This window comes from Hoplias malabaricus, chromosome 1, assembly GCF_029633855.1.
Source record: "Hoplias malabaricus isolate fHopMal1 chromosome 1, fHopMal1.hap1, whole genome shotgun sequence".
Lineage (NCBI taxonomy): Eukaryota > Metazoa > Chordata > Actinopteri > Characiformes > Erythrinidae > Hoplias > Hoplias malabaricus.
This window is the reverse complement of record NC_089800.1, coordinates 15,252,238-15,275,618: the sequence shown is the minus strand read 5'-3', so window position 1 is coordinate 15,275,618 and position 23,381 is coordinate 15,252,238. Positions and strand designations below refer to the sequence as shown.

The following is a 23,381-nucleotide window of genomic DNA, read 5'->3' as shown; positions in this document are numbered from 1 at the left end:
AGCAGAGCACAACACAGCACAGTACAACACAGCACAGCACAGGACAACACAGTACAGCACAACACAGTACAGCACATCACAGCACAGCACAACACAGCACAGCACAGTACAGCACAACACAGTGGCTGGATTCCAATAAAACGGGGTATGGGTGTGGCTGGATGCCCATATAAGGAGTTTTGGGTGTGGTTTCCTGTGGTTGGTGGTCAGTAGTTGGTCTTTCTGCCTCAGTGTGGAATGGTATGGAAGCTCAGAGATCAGGAGGAGGTCTGTGCTGTGTCCTTCTCTGTGCTGTGGACACTGTCCAGATAATTATTTCTTATTTTAATAGCCCCGGAGAGGCGTTCCCGGCATGTGTCCGGTGCTGCAGCTGTCCCCCCGGCTGTGGAGGGGTGGGCCGTGGAACAGTTGCGCCACACATGTCCATTCACACTCCTTAAGGGTTTTTCTGTGCTCCAGAAACGCTGCACTGTGGGTTTAGTGAAGTGCTTTTAGACCCTGGCGCTCTTCATGAGATTACGGCCTGGAACTCCCCCGCAGTGGGGGGGATTAGTCCACACAGAAACACACCCCGCCCCCAACTCCCTCTTCCCCACCAAGGAAGGACTGGGGCGTTTTTCTCTACTGCAGATTTGATAGTGTCCAGCATCTGTAACATAACTGAGGAACTGGATGGAGCTCCATCACTCCAGTGAACACAGTTCCACTGCTCCACAGTGCAGTGCTTCAGGGGTGGGTTATGAGGAGGGGGAGTTGAGGGGTCCACAAACTTTTGGACATTCACCCTGTCTCTCAGTCTCTGTTTTTCTGCCTGTCTGCCTCTCTGTCTCTGTCTCTATCTGTCTGCCTCTCAGTCTGTGTCTGTCGTCTGTCCCTCTGCCTCTGTCTGTCAGTTTGTCTGATATTCCTCCCTCAGTCATGGGAGAAGAGACTGTGGTGAGTGGAGGTGGTGGAGGCGGAGGGAGATGATGTAGGAGATTCTGATGCGGGAATGATGTTTGTTGTTTTACAGAAATGAATCCGATCTATATTTAAACTTTGGAAAACGAATCATTTGGGAATTCAGGCGTAATGGGATTCCCAGGCCTCTGGCGATTATTTCCGCTGGACGAGGGCTCGGTGAAATCAGCTCAGGATTATAATCATTACCCCCTCACCCCCGACCCGTCACGCATCGGCCTCTACATCCACATTCTGCTCTCTCTTTCTCTCTCTCTCTCTCTCTCTCTCTCTCTCTCTGTGAGTGAAAATGTTGTAGGTGTGTTCTGTTTTGGAATGTGATAGTGTTTTGATTGTGAGAGAAAGAGAGAGAGAGTGAATCCTGCTCTTTTTATTTGTGTTTTCTGTGGTTGAGCATGCTGGGTAAAAAAACATTTTCATTCTCACACAACTCTCTCTCTCTCTACTTTTCCCAACGCTTTCTTTGCACAGTGTAAGGATGGAGAGATGAAGGATAGAGAAATGAAGTGATGGAGAAGTATTTAATTTAGTGGAGGTCTTAAGGTGGAGTTGTGATGGGATTAATGTCAGACGCATTAATACTCCTCACCGCCATAAAACTGACCATTTCCACCAGCCGTGGGTGTGGGTGTGTGTGCATGTGTGCGCGTGTGTTTTTTTTTATGGGGATTTCCGTGGGGGTTGCCATGGCAACCCATGGTGACAGAAGTGAGCAGGTGTGACATACCCTTAATTCTGTCACTGAAAGATGTGTTTACATTTTAAAGGAGTCGGGCCCCACTTTAACCCCCAACACCCAACCCCCCCAACCCCCCCCCAAACACACACACACACACAGCACACATCCTCACAGTTATAAAGGAGGAAATACAGAGATATTAAAAAATATAAAGCAAGATTTTAAGGTGGAACTACAGAGACAGAAAAACTGTTTTATTTCCATCTGTCAGAACTGTTGTGTTTATCGTAGAGTCTCTGCGGTGGACTGTGTTTTCCTCCTCTGTTTAGTTTCCGTGTTTTGTGTGTGTGTGCGTGTGTGTTAGTCTGATACAGCTGGTAAAGTGTGTGTTTTGTTCCTGTGATGCTGAGTCTCAGGTTCTGACTTCTGTGTTTTTCAGGATCCTCCGACCTCGGTGTCTCTGGGGCTGAGGATGGAGGAGATGATCTTCAACTTGGCCGATACACACTTATTCTTCAACGACTTGGAGGTAAGTGATGTGTGTTTGGTCAAGGTGTGGGGTTTAAAGTTGCAGTCAGTCGTTTTCACCATCAGAGGGTAGTGACCATATTTTATGAAAGTGAACACAGCATAGGAGGTGAAGGGTCCAGCCCTCTGCATAGATCTCCAGGCTGTGTTTGGGTTTTGTTAAGGATCTCTGACACCTCCACGCCACTAGGTGTCAGTGTAATAGCAGTGTCTTAAGGTGAAAACAGTCTTGTTCTTGGCTGATACATTATTGGGCTCATGTGAGTGTTGGTTCTCCAGACGTTCTCTCACGCTCTGGTTCTCCGTCTGAATTCTTTTAGATCTCTCTCTCTCTCTCTTTCTCTCTCTCCCTCTTTAATCCGACACCATTGACCTGTTGTTTTTTTAGGACAGAGGAAGTATTTTGTTTGATATTTAAGTGTGAGGAGAGCTGCCAGCTTTCATTATTCTCCATCAACAGGAGGGGAGTGTGGGGCGTAGAAACAGAGAGAGAGAGGGACTGAGAGAAAGTGAGAGAGCGAAAGAAAGGGACTTAGAGAGAGAGAGAGAGAGAGAGAGAGAGAGAGAAAGAGAGAGCACTAAGGGAAAATGTTTGTGGACGGGTAAATTGAGGGGTGAGAGACGGCGGTGATCAAAGTTAAATATTCCCTCATGTTTGGCCTCAACGCTTAGGAAGACAAACCTCCATCAGAGAGAGAGAGAGCGAAGGAAAGAAAAACAAAAGTTAAGAACTAAAGAGGGGTGGTGTTCTGTGAGCTCTGCTGTAGGAGCTGTCGGTTTGTTGAGGACAGTTCAGGTGGAGGTGATCCTCTCTGTGCAGGTGGAGGTGATCCTCTCTGTGCAGGTGGAGGTGATCCTCTCTGTGCAGGTTTAGGTGATCCTCTCTGTGCAGATGGAGGTGATTCTCTCGGTGCAGGTGGAGGTGATCCTCTCTGTGCAGGTGGAGGTGATCCTCTCTGTGCAGGTTTAGGTGATCCTCTCTGTGCAGATGGAGGTGATTCTCTCGGTGCAGGTGGAGGTGATCCTCTCTGTGCAGGTGGAGGTGATGCTCTCTGTGCAGGTGGAGATGTCTCTCTGTGCAGGTGGAGGTGATCCTCTCTGTGCAGGTGGAGGTGATTCTCTCGGTGCAGGTGGAGGTGATCCTCTCTGTGCAGGTGGAGGTGATGCTCTCTGTGCAGGTGGAGATGTCTCTCTGTGCAGGTGGAGGTGAATCTCTCTGTGCAGGTGGAGGTGATTCTCTCTGTGCAGGTGGAGGTGATCCTCTCTGTGCAGGTGGAAGTGATTCTCTCTGTGCAGGTGGAGGTGATCTTCTCTGTGCAGGTGAAGGTGATTCTCTCTGCAGGTGGAGGTGATTCTCTCTGTGCAGGTGGAGGTGATCCTCTCTGTGCAGGTGGAGGTGATTCTCTCTGTACAGGTGGGGGTGATTCTCTGTGCAGGTGGAGGTGATGCTCTCTGTGCAGGTGGAGGTGATTCTCTGTGCAGGTGGAGATGTCTCTCTGTACAGGTGGGGGTGATTCTCTGTGCAGGTGGAGGTGATTCTCTCTGTGCAGGTGGAGGTGAGGCTCTCTGTGCAGGTGGAGGTGATTCTCTGTGCAGGTGGAGATGTCTCTCTGTGCAGGTGGAGGTGATTCTCTCTGTGCAGGTGGAGGTGATTCTCTCTGTGCAGGTGGAGGTGATCATCTCTGTGCAGGTGGAGGTTATTCTCTCTGTGCAGGTGTAGGTGATTCTCTCTGTGCAGGTGGAGGTGATCCTCTCTGTGCAGGTGGAGGTGATTCTCTGTGCAGGTGGAGGTGTCTCTCTGTGCAGGTGGACGTGATCCTCTCTGTGCAGGTGGAGGTGATTCTCTCTGTGCAGGTGGAGGTGATTCTCTCTGTGGAGGTGATCCTCTCTGTGCAGGTGTAGGTGATTCTCTCTGTGCAGATGGAGGTGATCCTCTCTGTGCAGGTGGAGGTGATTCTCTCTGCAGGTGGAGGTGATTCTCTCTGTGCAGGTGGAGGTGATCTTCTCTGTGCAGGTGAAGGTGATTCTCTCTGCAGGTGGAGGTGATTCTCTCTGTGCAGGTGGAGGTGTCTCTCTGTGCAGGTGGAGGTGATTCTCTCTGTGCAGGTGGAGGTGATTCTCTCTGTACAGGTGGGGGTGATTCTCTGTGCAGGTGGAGGTGATTCTCTCTGTGCAGGTGGAGGAGTCTCTCTCTCTGTGCATGTGGAGGTGATTCTCTCTGTGCAGGTGGAGGGCGGCACAGTGGTGCAGCAGGTAGTGTCGCTGTCACACAGCTCCAGGGACCTGGAGTCCTGCTCTGGATGACTGTCTGTGAGGAGTGTGGTGTGTTTTCCCTGTGTCTGCGTGGGTTTCCTCCAGGTGACTGTCTGTGAGGAGTGTGGTGTGTTCTCCCTGTGTTTGCGTGGGTTTCCTCCGGGTGACTGTCTGTGTGGAGTGTGGTGTGTTCTCCCTGTGTTTGCGTGGGTTTCCTCCGGGTGACTGTCTGTGTGGAGTGTGGTGTGTTCTCCCTGTGTTTGCGTGCGTTTCCTCCGGGTGACTGTCTGTGAGGAGTTTGGTGTGTTCTCCCTGTGTCTGTGTGGGTTTCCTCCGGGTGCTCCGGTTTCCTCCCACGCTCCAAAAACACACGTTGGTAGGTGGATTGGCGACTTAAATGTGTCCTTAGGTATGAGTGTGTGCGTGAATGTGTGAGTGTGTGTCACCCTGTGAAGAAATGTTGCCCCCTGCAGGTTGTGTTCCCGCTTTGCGCCCAATGATTCTGGGTAGACCACGGACCCACCGCCGCCCTGAACTGGATAAGGGTTACAGACAATGAATGTGGGATCATGTCCACTGTCTGCGTATGCTCTAATAGTCTGCGTATGCTCTAATTGTCTGCGCATGCTCATAATGAAACTCTAATGTGTTTACCAAGCCCCAGTGTCTGTAAACGGGGCTTACTCTCTCTCTGCTCATGGCAGAGAAATGCCATCTGGAGGTTTTTAGACGACGGAGAGACTCCAAACACTGAAAAGCACCAACTGAGAGGATGTTGCTCTAGGAGAATGAGCGCTAACTGAAAAAACGAAAGTGAACACAGCGAAAGTGCTACAAAACTAAACAGCTCGAGGTACAAATGAGTTTCTGTGGGAATTCAAACAATGAATAAAAACATACGAACAAGTTTTTTTTTCTCCTCAAAAACACTGTTCCACCTTTAAAAGGCTGAGTTTCTGAACGTAAACAAACCAGAAGATGTCTGATTGTAGACATTCCATTTAAAACATGGAGAATATAATTTTATAGCATTTCTTGAATTCTCTGAGGAGCCGCTGCTTTAAAGCCTCAGCTGAACATCTTCAGGCATTTGTTGCATTTCCAGAGCATTTTTAACTTTTCATTCATTTAAAACCTTTTTAGAGCACTTTCACACGTTTACAGGAGGGAAAATGGGGTTTAGAGCATTTTCAGCATCAGCCCCTCTGCAGAACTGCGTCTAAAGCCTGTCCTGATGGGTTTTCATGCCCTGCTCACGTTTGCAGAAATAGAAAAGTCTATAAGAGCACTTTTATGCTTTTAAAGTGAACTGAATTTTAAAACATTTATACACATTAATGATGGAGAATTGTATTTAAAAGGTTTTCTCCGGTAAAGCCCCTGAAGCAGAGTGTGGTTAAACCCCTCTCGTTCACTGTTGTGTTTCAGAATCCGAAACAGACGTCAGGGCCTTCAGATGCTCTCACTGCGTTTATCCGCCTTACGGTAAAATAGCATTTTAACTGAGGGATGATGTGGGAAGAGTTGCACTGTTGCTGTCTGTGTGAGTGTGTGTGTGTGTGTGTGTGTGTGTGTTTGAATTCCACGACTATTGAAGCACAAACTGTGGACTGGAATGAAGTGGGTCTGAAGAACATTCTTTGTTCTCTGTGTTCCCTATATCCTGTTACTGACCCACAGGTAATCTTTCTCTCTCTCTTGCTCTCTCACTCTCTCTCTCTCTCTCCTCTCTCTCTCTCTCTCTCTCTTGCTCTCTCACTCTCTCGCTCCCTCTCTCTCTCTCTCTCTCTCTCTCTCTCTCTCTCATTCTCTCTCTCTAATTCTCGTTCTCTCTCTCTGTCTCTCTCTCATTCTCTCTCTCTCTCTCATTCTCTCTCTCTCTCTCTCTCGTTCTCTCTCTCTCTCTCTCTCTCTCTCTCTCTCATTCTCTCTCTCTAATTCTCGTTCTCTCTCTCTGTCTCTCTCTCATTCTCTCTCTCTCTCTCATTCTCGTTCTCTCTCTCTCTCTCTCTCTCTCTCTCTCTCTCTCTCTCTCTCTCTCTCTCTCTCTCTCTCTCTCTCTCTCTCTTATACCCCCAGCATAGCCTTATGCTGTGAGAAGGTAATGGGGGGGTGATAGTGGTGAGTGGAGGGTGGGGTGGTGTTTTGAGTTAAATGCTGGGGTTATGACCTCCACACACACACATAGTCACTATTGCAGATGACAGACTTGGTGAATGGAGCTGAGGAGCTTTGGACCGTGGCAAAGTTTTTCTCATGGTTCTGAGATTTGCGTGTGTGTGTGTGTGTGTGTGTGTGTTTGTAACTCTCTCACCTGAGCTAATGGAACCTACATTTTTCTTCATTCCCAAACAAGGCCCAACACTTTATTCAGAGCCAATCAGAACAGAACCGTCCAGAAGGAGGCGCTCAGTTTCTCTAAAGAGGAAGCAGCAGATGTTCTCCTCCAACCAGACCCTGCTCTCAGACCAAAGGCCAGAGCCCACAGAGCAGAGGAGGAGAAGTGGGTCAGAGTCCAGTTCCAAGGTGTAAATCCTCTAGAGGAGATCTGGATCTGGGCTGGGATTTAATAAAGGTTTAATCGAGGAGAGTAAGAGGCTGATGGGAGATGCTTTTGAGACGAAGGGACAATACGAAGCTGAGACTCTGGTGAAGTCTGGAAAAATAGAACACAGAGAGAGAGTAAGAGAGAGAGAGAGAGAGAGAGAGAGAGAGAGAGTAATGTAATACGGATGTTTCGGGGTGGAGGGGGGTTGTAGATTGGAATAATCATTTTCTTTCCTTTCCTTTTTTGACGTTCTGCAGCTTCTCGTCTCAGAATAAAAAAAAAACAGTGGCGGCAAAAAGCCTCCCTCCGTCCAACAGGAAGAATCGCCTGATCGCTTAATGACAGACGAGAGCGAACAAAGGAGGCTCAGAGAGAGAGAGGGGCAGGCAGGAGGGGGGAACAGAAGCTCTCTCTCTCTCGCTCTCACTCTCTTTCCCTCTCTCTCTCTCTCTCTCTCTCTCTCTCTCTCTCTATCTGTCTCTTTCTCTCTCCCCCTCTCTCTCCCTCTCTCTCTCTCTCTCTCTCTCTCTCTCTCTCTCTCTCTCTCTCTCTCTCTTTGAAGTGTGAAGGTGAAGTTCGAGTGTTTATTTTACAGTTTGTCTCGAGCCTCTACCGCTCCTTCGTCTTTGAGACATTTAGCGCTGGCTCTGCCCAGTGCAGGTCTCTCAGACGGTTTAAAGGGAGGAGACGAGGGGAGAATGTGAGGAATTAAACAGAAAGACTAACAGTTTGTGTAGGGAGCGGTTGTGCGAGGACGGAGGAGAGGATCCGTACAGTAGGAACATCTGGACGCGGTTAGCCCTCATTTCAGAACTTTTTGTGAAAATCTGCTGCTTTTTCTTCAGAGAGGAGAAGAGTTTTAAAACCTCCAGTACATTCCGTTTTCAGTTCTCCTCTCACACTCACCAAACCCAGCTCTGGATCCCTGAAAACATCTGGAATCCAGTGGATCCCCATCTCCATCTCATTCTGAGATATTATTAATATGAGCATTTCCAGGTGTTTTGGGGTTATCAGTGATGTAACTCCAGGGAGAAGCTTCTCAATTCATCGGCAGCCAGTGGATACAGCCACTGCAGACACGGGTGAATAATCTGATAATAACATCTCTGAGTGAGGAACGTCTGAGACATGCACTGGTTTCCAGATGTTTTAATCAGTAAGGGTTGATTTTGTGCAGAAGTGACGTGACTTCTGAAAACTTCCCTAAATGAGGCAGAGGTTTCTTCCGACAGCATGAAGGTGGCCCACCCCCTGGTCATTACTCTGAACTGTTTATGAGGTTTTAAGGATGTTTTTAAGGTGGATTTTAAGGAGGACCTTTAACGAATTACGGTTAGACTGCGACTCCATTAGAGTCTCTCAGTCTCTCCAGAGTCAGTCATGTCGGTTTATGAGGCTCTCTCTCTCTCTCTCTCTCTCTCTCTCTCTCTCTCTCTCTCTCTCTCTCTCTCTCTCCCTCTTCCTCTCTCTCTTTTCTCTGAATTAAGGAGTTTGTCTGAGAGTGTGAACCAGGAGAGAGAGGAGCAGGCCTTGGGGTCAAAGTCTTTACCTCAAACCCTCAAACCCCCAAACCCCCAAACCACGCCCCCCACCCACCCGACCATCTCCAGATCCCCCTCCTCTGTCTGAAAGTGTCGACCCTGGAGAGAGAAGCAGGCCTCAGGGTCAAAGTCTTTTCCTCTAGATCAAACCTCCCAAACCTCCTGAAACCCCACTGACACCCCCAAACCTCCCAAACCTCCTGAAACCCCCCAACACCCCCCAGACCTCCCAAACCTCCTGAAACCCCTCGACACCCCCCAAACCTCCCAAACCTCCTGAAACCCCCCGACACCCCCCAAACCTCCCAAACCTCCTGAAACCCTCCAACAGCCCCCAAACCTCCCAAACCTCCTGAAACCCCCCGACACCCCCCAAACCTCCCAAACCTCCTGAAACCCTCCAACAGCCCCCAAACCTCCCAAACCTCCTGCAACATTCTGAAAACCTCCTAAACCTCCTAAACTGTTAAAAGGTGTTTCTAAAGAGTGTATGCAGCTGCAGAATAGTGTAAGGCTGTGTTCACATTTCCAGGCAAAAGTGACTCAAATCTGATTTATCCAGGGCTCTGTGAACTGATGTCTGATCGGATTTGAATCACTTTCAAATATGCTCCTAGATTCTTGGGCATCCGACATGAGTGAGAATGGTCAGATTGGATTTCGTACAAGGCCCTTGAGTTGCATCCCAAATAGAGCCATGCTCCCTACAGAGTGCACTTCACAGTTTATAAAACTAAAACTAGACAGGGAGTTCAACTTATCCAAATATAATCGGTTTTATAATTAGACAGTGTACTATAGAGTTAATTTATAACCTGCACTGTGCACTACATACTGTGGAGGGAGACATTTGGGACTGAGGCTATCTCTTATAGCAACAGTAAAAATCGACTGGGCTTTTTCTCCTCCTTGACCTGATAATATACAGTGGATGAGCTGTTTGTCCTCCTGAGCCCAAAGCGATAAACACATGAGATACTAATGCCTCTGGTTTCCCAGTTTCAATACAGTGCTTCATCTCACAAATGTAAAGTTTTTGTTGTTGGTGACGGAGGAGACGTGTATAAACCAGTGGGCCACACAGATTCATTTACATTACCGACAGGTACAGGTCAATTAAGTTTATGAATGTGAACCATCAAAACACTCAGCATCTGAGCATCTGAGGATAAAATATTTAAACTGGAATCAAATAGGCTCCCAAACATTCCCGAACTCTCACAAACCTTCCTATAATTTTCCCAAATCTTCTCAAACCTTCCCAAACTGTCAGGCATTCCCAAACACCCGAGTCATTCCCAAATAATCTCAAAACATTTCCAAATTTTCCCAAACCATTCCAGACCTTCCCAAATGGCTCTCCAAACAGCGCAATCATTCCCAAACCTTCCCAAAAAAGCCTCTCCAGCCTATTCCGGAGTATGGAGTGGTGCTGTGGATGGTGGCGTCTCTCTGGGGGAGCTCTGGCCAGAAAACGCTGCATTAGAGCCAGGGTCGAGGGTCAAGATTTTAATTCTGTTAAAGAACAGCTGGTTTGAGTTTCTCTTCAACCTCCCTCTCTCCCTCCCTTCCTCCCTCTCTCTCTCTCTCTCTCTCTCTCTGTCTCTCCCCCTCTCCCACCACACAAATCCAGGGAGATGAAAAATTTGTTCTGAGGGGAACCAGTAAAATAAAAAGGTTTACGGTCTGAAGCCCCTTCCCCTCGCCCTGCTGCGGCGCTGCTCTCTGGAATGCAGTAACGTCAGCGCTTGGCCTGCATCGGGGCGAGCAAGCACCAGGATGATCACTCTGTCACTCTCTCTCTCTCTCTCTCTCTCTCTATGTCTCTCTCTCTCTTTTTGTGGGGGGGCACCACTCCTCCGAAGTTGATTAAAAAGCTTAAAGGGAATTTAACGCTGAGTTCCTCTCTCTGTTAGCGACCGCCTTAAACACTGCCCCCTCTCAGACACAGCCACGCAGCTGTGAGACCTGGCCTTTCTGGAATACTCAGTTTAATGATATTAATGTTTTTCCATCGTGGGTGTGGTCCGCGTCGTCCTGAGGAGTGGGGGGCGGGTGGGGGGGTGGTGAACTGTGTGAAAGATGCAGTGAAGCCGAGTGGAGTTTGTAGGGGGTGTGCAGTTCTGTACACAGTGGTATTTTTCCTCTTGTTCCTCGTTGGCAGGAGTTCTCTCTCTCTCTCTCTCTCTCTCTCTCTCTCTCTCTCTCTCTCTCTCTCTCTCTCTCTCTCTCTCTCTGTGTCTGTGTGTGTGTCTGTTTTGTGTGTGTGTGTGTGCACGCTGGACGTCTATAAATGGACTAAACCAGGTCCAGATTGGGGCTGCTCTGAGCCCGGGGCTGTGCTGGTGTGTGGCTCGGCAGCAATCAGAGGTCATAATTTCATTGGCGGTTAGCATCAGGTTCAATTTTTCGAGTATGTTACATTTAGCCGAGCGTCTGGTTTGTGTTACTGTGAATCAGCTCCAAACTCTCCAAGAAACCCCCCCCCCAAAACACTCCCAGAACCCTGAGGAACAGAGACACTTTCCCAAAACCCACCCCGAGGATGGCAGGGGGACTGGAGCACAACTGCACTGCAACACAATACACACACACGCGCGTCTTCACGGCCAGAGAGTCCCAAATCCTACCATTACAGTGCCATTTTCTTAGTTTGAATAGTTGTTTATAAGCTGATAATTTACTATTAAAATAACTATGATCTTAATTCTGTGAAAAATAATGCATATTTTACACAGTGATAGGAAACACAGCACTTCCCACATAAAAGACTCCTGCATTAGGAGGATATTAATCATTAATATAGTTTTTTTTTTTTAAGTTTATATGCACTCCTTTGCACTGTATGTATGAAGTGTGCCCCCCCAGGTCCCCTGATGTAGGTGTTTATTTTTCTGAGGGCAGAGCAGGTGGGGGCTTGGGGTTGGAAGTGGCCGAGCGGCTGGTGCTACATGGTTATTGATGTTATTCCCTTCAGGGAGTCGATCTGTTGAACCGCACCCAGTTTTACAGATGAAAAACCTTAATCAGCATCCTGCCTTGCTACTGAGTGTCCAGCTGCCCTTTACCACCTCGTCCAGCACCCCCCCCTCCACCCTCGCCCCGTTTATTCTCTCCATCTTTACACAGCTCTTTGTTTTGCCTCAGCTTTCAGTTGCTTTAAAGTAGGTTTTAGATATAAATTCATGCTGCTTGTCTTTCTTTCTCTTTAAGGCAGTGTTTATCCAGAGCAGGGGGCTTTTACTAGCTTTAAAGGAACACCAGGCTGTATTTTTACCTTAAAATCACAGCTTCAAAATCATTGTGATGCTCCACTCAGCTGTAACCGAGAAAACAGAGTCTTTGTTTTTGCTACACTGGGCTCACCACTGCGGAAACTGCATGTTGTAATTTCTGGAGGAGGGTAGGAAACCATTAGCCCCTCTGAGACTTCAGGACAGTGCTTTAAAAGTGAATTACCCTCTGCAGCTGTAGGGGGAGCCACAAATATTGGTTTGGTGATAATGATTAAATATCTTTTCACAATTTCAGCTTTGAATGCAGAATGACACCCAGCTGCGTGTGGAAATGTAATATAAAATGTAATATTTTTGTGAGACGTAGTATAAGAAATAAAATCATCTCAGCTTGATTGACCAGTGGGTTGCTCCTCTCTGTTTGCAGGAGTGTGACCAGGTCCACATTGATGACGTTTCCTCTGATGATAACGGTCAGGATCTGAGGTAAAACGGGACAAAACCTTTGAATCCCTTCTCCTACTGTATTTGTCTCTTTATTTATTCATCAGAAACAACCTTAGATCTCAGTAAACTCAAAGTTCATTTCTGATCTAGTCAGTAAACACAAGATCTGTTCTCTCATTTCGGGCTCTGCGTTTGCGCTCTGTGGAAATCTAAAAAACACATTCAGATGTGATTTTGACTTATTTTTTTGTTTAGAAATCAGCGCAGTGAAGGAAGCCCTGTCTCTTTTATCCGTGATTTAAAGGAGTGGGTTTTGTCGTGGGTTGAGAATCAGGTTCTGATTCCTCATTTGTGTGCTTGTCTCCTGCTTACAGCACTTATAACTTCAGCACGGACGGGTTTCACGCCGCCGCCACCAGCGCCAATCTGTGCCTGGCCACGGGCGTGAGGGGCGGAGTCGACTGGATGAGGAAACTCGCCTTCCGCTACAGACGAGTAAAAGAGATCTACAGCACGTACAAAAACAACGTCGGAGGTGATTATTCTTCCCTAAACCGCTGTGGTGGAAGAGCTCCGGGTTTGGGAGGGGGCAGAGGGGGGCGAGGAAAGAGGGAAAGAGTGTGTCAATAAACACAGTCCGAGGTTTTCTCATACAGACCCATGCAGAAGCACTTGGGCCAGGAGAAATTTCAGACCAAAAAAAAAAAAAACAGGCCAAAGTTATTTGCAGAAGGCTCCAACTCAAACATCTCCTCTGTCCGCGGCAGGGCTCCTGGGTCCAGCCAAGAGAGAGGCCTGGCTCCAGCTCCGAGCCGAAATCGAGGCTCTGACGGACTCCTGGTTAACACTGGCACTGAAAGCACTAACATTAATCCACTCAAGGTAAGACTTCACACAGAGCAATTACACAGCAGCCAGAGAGACGTAAATCAGCTCTGAACCAAACGTGTAAAACACTGCTCTACTGTCTGCTTTAAAACTCAGGATTTACACTCAGCCTCCCGCAGAGTTCACCACGTCTTCATCAGCCTCCAGATTCAGAGACTCTGACCTTCAGGCTCAGTGCCTCGAGTCAGATTCTCAGTCTCTGGCTCCTCACTGGACTTAGTTCAGTGCGAAAAGCTGCGAGTGTGAAATAAAGGAGCAGGATTAGTGTCCTCAGCCATTTTGCTCCGTCTCGACTGCTGTATTTTGTTGTGAAACTGTGGCTCTCTGTGGATCCCTCAGGTTCTGCACTGGTTCTGTGTGTGTTCTTTAATATTTTTCAGTGAAAATGTCTGAAATTCACAAAACCATGGTGTGTGTCCTCTGGGAGAGTGAGCAAATCAATGCAGCATTCGTTAAAATATAATAGTGATAATAAAATAATGTTTGTTATATAGCACCTTGCATTACAGCTGAGTACCAAAAAATAAATAAACAAGAATCAAAGAAAATTAAAGTATTTTAAGAAAAGATAGGCTGAAGAAGAAAAGGCTGAGAAGATGAAAAGAAAATAAGGAGTGAATAGAAGAAGGTAAAGAGGTCCAGAGGGCGTCAGACAAAGACACAACTTTGTATTTGACAGAGAAGAGGAATAGATATATAATATTTGATGATATTAATAATCAATAGTGAGTTGCTTTCAGAAAGAGGTGGGAAGAGACGGAAAACCTCTGAAATTCATCCATCATTTTCTTTCCTCTCTTTGATTTCAGGTCAAATTGTGTGAACATCTTGGTGACCACTACTCAGCTCATCCCTGCCCTCGCCAAGGTCCTGCTCTACGGCCTCGGGGTCGTGTTCCCCATTGAAAATATTTATAGCGCCACAAAAATAGGTAAATATATTCTACCTATTGATTTTCTCTGATACGTCCCATGTGTTTCAGTACAAAGCCCTGCTCGCGTTAGTAGAACTGCCCTTAAAGTATATAATAAAAGTCCCTGTAGACTCCTGTAGAGGCTGGAGTCGTGCAGAGGTGTTCGAAAGAAAGATCAGGTTATTGATCACTCAAAGATGAGAGCATCTCACAGCGGAGGAGTTTGTCTCAAACTCAGGATCATACTCTACTGCATTAACCCCACCTCCCAGGGGCTTCTGAGCACGCCCAGGCTCCTACAGGTCTCCAGCTCTCCTCTAGAGGATCTACACCTGGGCTCTGTTCAGAACCGGACCCTGACCCACTACTCCTCCACACTCTGCTCAGTGGGCTCTGGCCTTTGATCTGAGAGTGGTAGGGGTGGGCCCTAAAATAATATCACGAGATATTTCAGGTTATTTTTTGCGATAACGATATTCTTGGTGACGAACAGAGAAATTTTTTTTAATTAATTTTAAGAACTTAGTACTGCAACAAAATGTAACTTTGTCAAATATTCAGTAGAAACAAAAAATCTGTAAATATTTGGTTATTTTGTAAACAACAGTAATGTACCAAGAACCTGATGTTGTACAAATAAATCAATATTCACAAAATGAAAGTGCAGAAAATGTAGTGCATGTGTATAAACAACAAGAGGAAAATTTATATAAATATACCCTTAAAGCTTCATAGTAAATAAAACAGATTCAGAACAACTGCTGTGCTGAGTGGGTGTGGTCTGTGTTGAGTGGGTGTGGTCTGTGTTGAGTGGGAGTGGTCTGTGTTGAGTGGGAGTGGTCTGTGCTGAGTGGGTGTGGTCTGTGTTGAGTGGGAGTGGTCTGTGCTGAGTGGGTGTGGTCTGTGTTGAGTGGGTGTGGTCTGTGCTGAGTGGGAGTTTTCTGTGTTGAGTGGGTGTGGTCTGTGCCGAGTGGGTGTGGTCTGTGTTGAGTGGGTGTGGTCTGTGCTGAGTGGGTGTGGTCTGTTCTGAGTGGGTGTGGTCTGTGCTGAGTGGGTGTGGTCTGTGCCGAGTGGGAGTGGTCTGTGTTGGGTGGGAGTGGTCTGTGCTGAGTGGGTGTGGTCTGTGTTGAGTGGGTGTGGTCTGTGCTGAGTGGGTGTGGTCTGTGCTGAGTGGGAGTTGTCTGTGTTGAGTGGGTGTGGTCTGTGCCGAGTGGGTGTGGTCTGTGTTGAGTGGGTGTGGTCTGTGCTGAGTGGGAGTTGTCTGTGTTGAGTGGGTGTGGTCTGTGCTGAGTGGGTGTGGTCTGTGCCGAGTGGGTGTGGTCTGTGCTGAGTGGGGTCTGTGCTGAGTGGGTGTGGTCTGAGCTGTGATTGTGTGGTTGTTACTGAGTGGGTGTGGTCTATGCTGGGGTTAGAGCTCATTGGCTGTTGAGCTCTTTGGGCATTTTTGACTTTCCTTGAACTTGAATGGATGTTTCTGGGTGTTCGAGGAAGTGACACAGATTAGTTGTGTTTCCCCGTTGTGTAGTTACAAAGTTGTTGTGTATCTCACACATTACTGTTGTGCCTTGTATTAATACGTCTGATATTCTGTAATGAAACCCCCTCCACACAACTGTACTCCAGGGCAGAGACACACTCTGATGCACGCTGCTGTGTCTGAAACACTCCGTAATAAACACACACCGTATCCTGCATAAGTGCATGATGTCATTGTGTAACAAGTGTTTTACCTTGTAACACTTGTTTCAAATGTAAATTGTGTTACATAAAATTATTATGTAAACAAGTCAGAATGTCACTTACATACAGTTTATATCAGTATTTTCACGAATGATCCGATGTGGCACATCCCGATTGATCAGGACCTGGGTGGAGAAGAACGTTGGCTGTTCAGTCGAGGAGAGCGCCTCCTTCTGGACGCTTTTGTAGCGCTGACGGGTTTCTGGAGCCGAGTGCGTGTTGTTTTCTGAGCGCGCTTCAGATGTGGTGAAGTGAGTGTGACGCGACTGTAAACAGGGCTGTGATTGGTGGATGGGTTTGGGCCGTGGAGGGCTGGACATCGGAGAGGGTTGATGTCGGGTTCTGAGGAAGAGCTCTAATCAGAGTGGGATTATTTTCTTGGAGCGGGTCCGAAGCTGGGCCCCTCTTTTTCAGCTCTGCATATGAAACCACTTCTGCAAATTTATGTCATTCCACACGAGCAAACCTCCCCAACCCCCTCTCCCCCATCTCTTCCCTGCAAATGCAAAATAAACACCAACCTTCAGCTCTGGCCCGTCGTCAAGCGGATCAGCGCCGAGCTCTGACCCACTGTTAACGTGAGGGGCTGATTCAACTCCTTCAGCTCCGTCTCTCTGAGTTCTTAAGGAGAAACACACAGGTCTTACACCCCCCAATCTCAGCAGTGAGACACTGTGTTTCTCAGCAGTGATACGCTGTGTTTCTGTTTCTCAGAAGTGAGATATTTTTTCTGTTTTTCAGCTGATACATTGTTTCTCTTAGCAGTAAGTCTTTGTGTTTTTTTCTCAGCAGCTAGACTGCGTTTCTGTGTTTCTCAGCAGTGAGACTGCATTTCTTTGTGTTTCTCAGCAGTGAGACTGTGTTTCTCTATGTTTCTCAGGGAAAGAGAGCTGCTTCGAGAGAGTGATCCAGAGGTTCGGGAGGAAGGTTGTTTACGTTGTGGTGGGAGACGGAGTGGAGGAGGAGCAGAGTTCCAAAAAGGTAAAGACACGGAAAATTCCTCTGAAGTCTCACAAATATCTCGCTTTGTGAGCACAGTAAGAATATTACGGGATTAGTGTTAATGTGTTTAACTTTTTTTAGGGGCGTTCCTGCAGTGAGAACTGCAGTTTTTTCTTGACACGCACAAAGTGATCTGCCGAGGTTCTGAGACACGTTCCCGGATAAAATCACCTACAAAAAGTAAATAAGATGTCTAAAACCAGGAGAAAAATCTCACGTTTGTCTCACAGCGCTCTCAGACTAAAGAACACTGGGTTTCAGATGAGTTCAGTTGGTCAGAGATTATCTGAGGGTCTTGTCCTCTTTCACAAGTGGAAATCCCCGCCACAGGACGACGAGGGGATGGTGAGACTGACGGAGGGAGAAGATTAAAGGGCTGAAGCAGTGCTTTGTTGGGGGCTGGTCCGAAGGGGTTAATCTTCTGAGGCCCGCGTGGTGTTTCTGGGCCTGAAAGGACTTGTCTAATGTTACACACTTTCATGGCATTTAGTCTCGGGACAGAGACGTGTAATTACGGCATTTCGATTCTTCACTCCTGAGCTGCCGAAGCGTTTCTGCCGTGCGGGGGCCTTTCGTCAGGAATCAGCCGGATCAGGAGCGAAAGGAGGGAAACCAGGTCACGTTTAGGTCAGACATTAAAATAAGATCATACACTGGAAATTCTGCCTCAGTCTGCTCTGAAAATCTCTGTCTCAACTCCTGATCCAGCTCCCGATCCAGCTCCCAATCCAGCTCCCGATCCAACTCCCAATCCAACGCCCACTCCCGCTTCCAATCCAACTCCCAATACAGCTATCCAGCTCCCAATACAGCTCCCTATTCAGCTCCCAATCCAGCTCCCTATTGAACTCCCAATCCAGCTTTTAATCCAACTCCCAATCCAGCTTCCAATCCAACTCCCAATCCAGCTCCCGATTCAACTCCCACTCCAGCTTCCAATCCAACTCCCAATCCAGCTCCCGATTCAACTCCCACTCCAGCTCCTGATACAGCTCCCGATCTAGCTCCCGATCCAGCTCCCAATTCAGATCTCAATTCAGATCCCAATCCAGCTCCCATTTCAGATCCTGGTTTTTGTTGTTATTTCATTGTTGTGTTTTTATGTTTTACTGTTTGTTAAGGTGGAGTGTGTTAGTGTTTGTTTAGGTGGAGTGTGTTAGTGTTTCTTAAGGTGGACTGTGTGTTGGTGTTTGTGAAGGCGGAGTGTGTGTCAGTGTTTGTGAAGGCAGAGTGTGTGTTAGTGTTTAAGGCGGAGTGTGTTAGTGTTTGTTTAAGGCGGAGTGTGTGTTGGTGTTTGTTAAGGCAGCGTGTGTGTTGGTGTTTGTTAAGGCAGTGTGTGTGTTGGTGTTTAAGGCGGAGTGTGTGTTGGTGTTTGTTAAGGCAGCGTGTGTGTTAGTGTTTGTTAATTTGGAGTGTGCGTCGGTGTTTGTTAATGTGGAGTGTGTGTTAGTGTTTGTTAAGGCAGCGTGTGTGTCTGTGTTTGTTAATGAGGAGTGTGTGTTGGTGTTTGTTAAGGCGGAGTGTGTGTTGGTGTTTGTTAATGAGGAGTGTGTGTTGGTGTTTGTTAATGAGGAGTGCGTGTCTGTGTTTGTTAATGAGGAGTGTGTGTTGGTGTTTGTTAAGGTGAAGTGTGTGTCAGTGTTTGTTAATGTGGAGTGTGTGTCACTGTTTGTTAATGAGGAGTGTGTGTTGGTGTTTGTTAATGAGGAGTGTGTGTTGGTGTTTGTTAAGGCAGCGTGTGTGTCTGTGTTTGTTAATGAGGAGTGTGTGTCAGTTTTTGTTAATGAGGAGTGTGTGTTGGTGTTTGTTAATGAGGAGTGTGTGTTGGTGTTTGTTAAGGCAGCGTGTGTGTCTGTGTTTGTTAATGAGGAGTGTGTGTTGGTGTTTGTTAAGGCAGCGTGTGTCTGTGTTTGTTAATGAGGAGTGTGTGTTGGTGTTTGTTAAGGCAGAGTGTGTGTCAGTGTTTGTTAAGGCAGAGTGTGTGTTGGTGTTTGTTAATGAGGAGTGTGTGTTGGTGTTTGTTAATGAGGAGTGTGTGTTGGTGTTTGATAATGAGGAGTGTGTGTTGGTGTTTGTTAATGAGGAGTGTGTGTTGGTGTTTGATAATGAGGAGTGTGTGTTGGTGTTTGTTAAGGCAGAGTGTGTGTCAGTGTTTGTTAAGGCAGAGTGTGTGTTGGTGTTTGTTAATATGGGAGTGTTTCTGTGTGTGTGAAACATAGTGGAGAGTTGTTTCTTGTCGTGTTTGACGGCGGAGGCTCATGTTCCTGCTGACGGTGATGAGGCCGTGTCTGTGCCAGGTTTCTGAATGTGAACCACAGACTCAGGAAATGTTCATTAACAAATTAATATCCACAGGGCACAAACATGTTTCTGTGACAGGTCAAAACCCACAGGAGGAAAGAGAGAGAGAGAGAGAGAGAGAGAGAGATGTAAAGCTGGGTGTCGACACGGTTCTTTATTTTCCGGTGCGGAGCGTTCAGCTCCACTTTGTCGATTAATCACAGAGGAATGTGCTCAGAGGAAGTTAACGGGGGATAAAGGGGTTTTTGTGTCATTCTTTATTCTGCAATTTTTTTTTTTTGATGGGTGGGGGGGGGGGCAGGTTGGGGCACGGAGGTGGGGGGTTGTGGCACGGAGAATTGGGGGTGGCTGGGGGTGGGGGGGTGGATCTCATCAGTCAGTGACAGCAGGAAGAAACAGAAACTTTCTCTAGTTTCTCCAAAAAAAATGTAGGAGCCGAGCCACTCTGTTCCTCTCTGTATCTGTCTGATAGGGAATAACAAACTGAAACTCTAATCACACACACACTCACACACACATACACTTCTTCGAAAAACTTCCCTCCAGATCAAACACTCGACTGAGGAGAAAATAGGAGAGAAAAGTGAGAGAAGAGAGAGAAAAGAGAGAAGAGGGAGAAAAGGAAAGATAAGATCTTCCCCCTCTTTTTTAACCTGAAACCAGAGAGAGTTTACACAACAGAAAGAGAGGAGCGTTACGGACGAGTGGAGCGTCTCTCAGAGAAACAAACGCCACAGAGACGTCCTTTCAGTCCCTCAGACTCACACCTCCTCCTCTATCACTCTGTTTCTCTCATTTTACTCCCTCTCTGTTCTGTCTCTACTTTCTTTCTTTTGTTTTTTTAACTCTGTATTTCTCCTGTCCTTTTTGTTGTGCTTGTTGCTGTTTGTTAATTGCTCTCTCTCTCTCTCTCTCTCTCTCTAGCACAACATGCCGTTCTGGAGGATCTCGAGTCACTCGGACCTCATGGCTCTGCACCACGCTCTGGATCTGGAGTATTTGTAGCATCTACACTTTCGTCCCATCAGCACATCATCGCTTCATCCCCTCGTCAGCTTCATTCCTTCACCACTTCATCTCTTCATCCCTTCATCTCTTGATCTCTGGGTCCCTGCTGAGATGGCTCTCTGTGTGAGATCTTGTGGGTGTGTGTGTGTGTGTGTGTGTGGTTCCTCAGCAGGAGAGCGCTGTCAGAGGTGGATGTGTTGTTAGTGATTTTATTTGGAGAGAATTCCTAAAGGATCCGCATTATTTCCTTTTTAAACAAGCGGATTGATCCGAATAAATCACTCACAGCCCGTCCACACACAGGAGAGCGCTCTCAGGGTGAGGAACATCACGGATCCACTGGGATTGAAGCGATCTCAGTCGGTCAGAGGTCAGTCCTGCAGTGGTCACTCTCCAGACGCCTGTGTTTTCTCCACCCCCCCCCATCAGACACCTTTAGACACCTCTGAGTTTCAGAGCGGAAATAAGCTCCGAATATACAACACATAACAGGACACTTTCCAACAGTCGCATCCAAATCTATAATAAAATATATTATTATGATTATTATTATAAAAGTGCAAACAAAACTAATATAAATTAAAGAGCTTATTTTTCACTTTGAAAATAAACAAAGAGTGTGATTAGATTTTTTTGGGGGGGTTAAATCTTTGGCACCAAACTCAAAGCGGAGTTAAAGGCGAGACGTAAACCTGCGAGACCTGGACACTTTGAGGATGTCTGTCTTAATCCAAGTCCCTGGACGTTCTGAGGAGTGAATTTACAACTCTGCAGCTGTTACTGTGAACCAGCTTCTCTTTCTACAGTCGTCCCAATATTTACGGCCACCCCCCGCCTCCCCCGAGCGAGAGTTCACACCTGTGAAGAAACCAGAGCTTTCTGAACTTCTCTAAATGTCTCCAAACCTCTCCAGACTTCTCCAAATGCGAAGCCACTTCTCCAGGCTTGAGATTTTACTGAGACTTTAACTGAGACTTTACCCCATCCCCTGTGTCAGCGCCATTAAAGGGCAAACTAAGACTGAAAAACCTCTGTCCTGCGCCTGGTTTATTTATGATCGAGACTCTGTCCGAGTTCCTGAGAAAGACGAGGAGAAACAGAAGAACAGAAAGGATTTTCTAGTAATTTAAGGAATTTAAGGAGAACTTTTCTTTGCTCAGACAATCCAGCACACGATCCGGATCCTGGTTTTTGTCGATATTTTGTTGTTGTTTGTTGTGTGAGGACATTTTTAGTCACTGGACTTTATTCTGGCGCACTTCAGAAAAAACAACACTCCGTTTCCCAAAGTGGGGACAGAAACCCGAGAGCGGAGTGCGGTGGAGAACTCGCTCTGTCTCGCAGCAGGAGGACACAGGACACAGCGCCGCCTCTGATCTGCTTCTGTCTCGAGCAACACAGTGGACGTCAGTGTCAATGACTTCATGGTTTTCATTTGGTTCTGTTTCTTTATGAAATGAGTAAAAGTCCCTTTGTCTTTATTTAAGAACTTTAATCTTAAGCCCAACACTGCAGGAGCACTTCTTTATTCACTGAAACATCTTAAATCTGGAGAAAACACATTTCAGCAGAATTTCTTCTTACAAAACTTTCTATCAATAATTTTTTAAACAAGTGAAAATAACAAAAAATAGTTAGAATAATGTGATCGTTCTCTCCCAGCGCTCACAGAGTGAGAGACTTCAGAAATAATCACTGGGTTTAAGATGATTGTATTGAATAAGGGATTATTTTAGCAGCAAAAATGTTGACATATTTATAAGAATAATTCAAAACCAAACTGACACTGAAACAGATGCTGATCTTCTGTTTGGACTGAAGCCTAAGTGCAGCTCCAGAAGCATCTGCAGGGCGGTGTTTTGGGGAGTGGGGGGTGTTTAAGGCGGTGTTGGGGGGCGGGTGTTTAAGGTGGTGTTGTGGTTTTTGTTCTGACTCCAGAACAGAGACTTGTGTAAATTTTGTGTAATTTTGTATGAAGTTTTAATTCTGAAACGTGTTCAGCGTCCGCTCTGAAACACACACGGCCGCTGGAGTCCAGACACACACACATTCACACATACAGTATACACACACTGAGAGAAACCACTACACACACACACACACACACAGAGAAACCACTACACACACACACATACACACAGTATACATACACACTGAGAGAAACCACTACACACATGCACACAGTATACACACTACAAGACAAAGGTTTGGAAGCAATATGAACCTTATACAAATAAATTAAATATTTATTATATATAATATATATTAATATATATATATTATATGGATAAAACATGTATTTCCAAAATTTCTAAAACCCTCCAACAGTAAACACAGGGGAGGTCAATAACCTCGTATCTCTGAAACTCTAACTTTACAACACTACAGAAAACAATGATAACATTCTGAACTTTAGCAGAAAGAAGAATAATAACAATGTATTATTATTTTTATTGTTGTTGTTGTTGTTCTAACTATTATTATTATTATTATAAAATATATTTTTCTGAAAGTTAATTTGGAGAGTAAAATGGAATTTTCACAGAGAGAAAACACTGCAGAAAAATCCAAATTCAAAAATAACTCTGTATTAAAAGTTTAAATTTAATTCTGTAATTAATTCTGAAGGGAAGTTTCTGAAATTTACAAAGAAAAGAAAAATTAAAGGAACATATCTCTCTCTCCATCTCTCAGTCGGTTAATATGATATTTAACTCAGTAAATGTTGCTCAGGTCGACATTCTGTGTTTCTTTAAAATTAAATTTAAAACAAAAAAGCTTTACTTTAAAAATCATTTAAAAATTTCAGTAATTAAAAATTAGTAAAATTGTGGTTTAGAAATTTCAACTTGGAATTTCTGACAGTCGCTTCCATACATTTGACCTGTTATGTGCACACACACACACACACACACACAAGTAAACACAAACAAATAAATAAACAAACACATGCTCATGAAGAGGTTGAGAGTGTGTGTTCTCTCCTCTAAACACACACACACACATTTTGCTGCTAGTTTTTGGTCACAGTAGACGACGTGGGAATTGTTTTTTTTTGTTTGTTTGTTTGTTTTTTTTTACAGTTTTTTAAATAAATAAATGAATAATTAAATAAATGTTACAAACTGGAACTGATTTACGGAGCGTGGGCCGCGATGTGAACACACCGTTTGTTGTGTCTGCTAAAAAAACAAAACAAAACAGATGTGTACAGATGTTTTTGACATTATTATTATTATTATTTGATTGTGTTTAAATTAATAAAACATTGATTTGTGAATTTACTTTTCCCTCGAGGAACTGACCTGAATTTTATGGATTATTAATTCTTTTG

The 23,381-nt window shown here is 45.9% G+C and overlaps 1 protein-coding gene across 3 annotated transcripts in view; it reads left to right on the top strand.

The window, feature by feature from the left end:
- eya1 (EYA transcriptional coactivator and phosphatase 1) overlaps positions 1–21,886 on the top strand; it is an 81,964-nt gene extending 60,078 nt beyond the window's left edge. For all 3 annotated transcript variants that reach the window (XM_066673445.1, XM_066673121.1, XM_066672333.1), the window contains 7 exons: positions 2,079–2,168; positions 12,176–12,234; positions 12,570–12,730; positions 12,963–13,077; positions 13,893–14,014; positions 16,617–16,717; positions 19,964–21,886. In XM_066673445.1, the coding sequence (XP_066529542.1) occupies positions 2,079–2,168; positions 12,176–12,234; positions 12,570–12,730; positions 12,963–13,077; positions 13,893–14,014; positions 16,617–16,717; positions 19,964–20,044 (729 nt within the window). In that variant the 3' untranslated portion in view covers positions 20,045–21,886. The remainder of the gene's footprint in view (positions 1–2,078; positions 2,169–12,175; positions 12,235–12,569; positions 12,731–12,962; positions 13,078–13,892; positions 14,015–16,616; positions 16,718–19,963) is intronic.
- Positions 21,887–23,381: the final 1,495 nt, after the last annotated feature.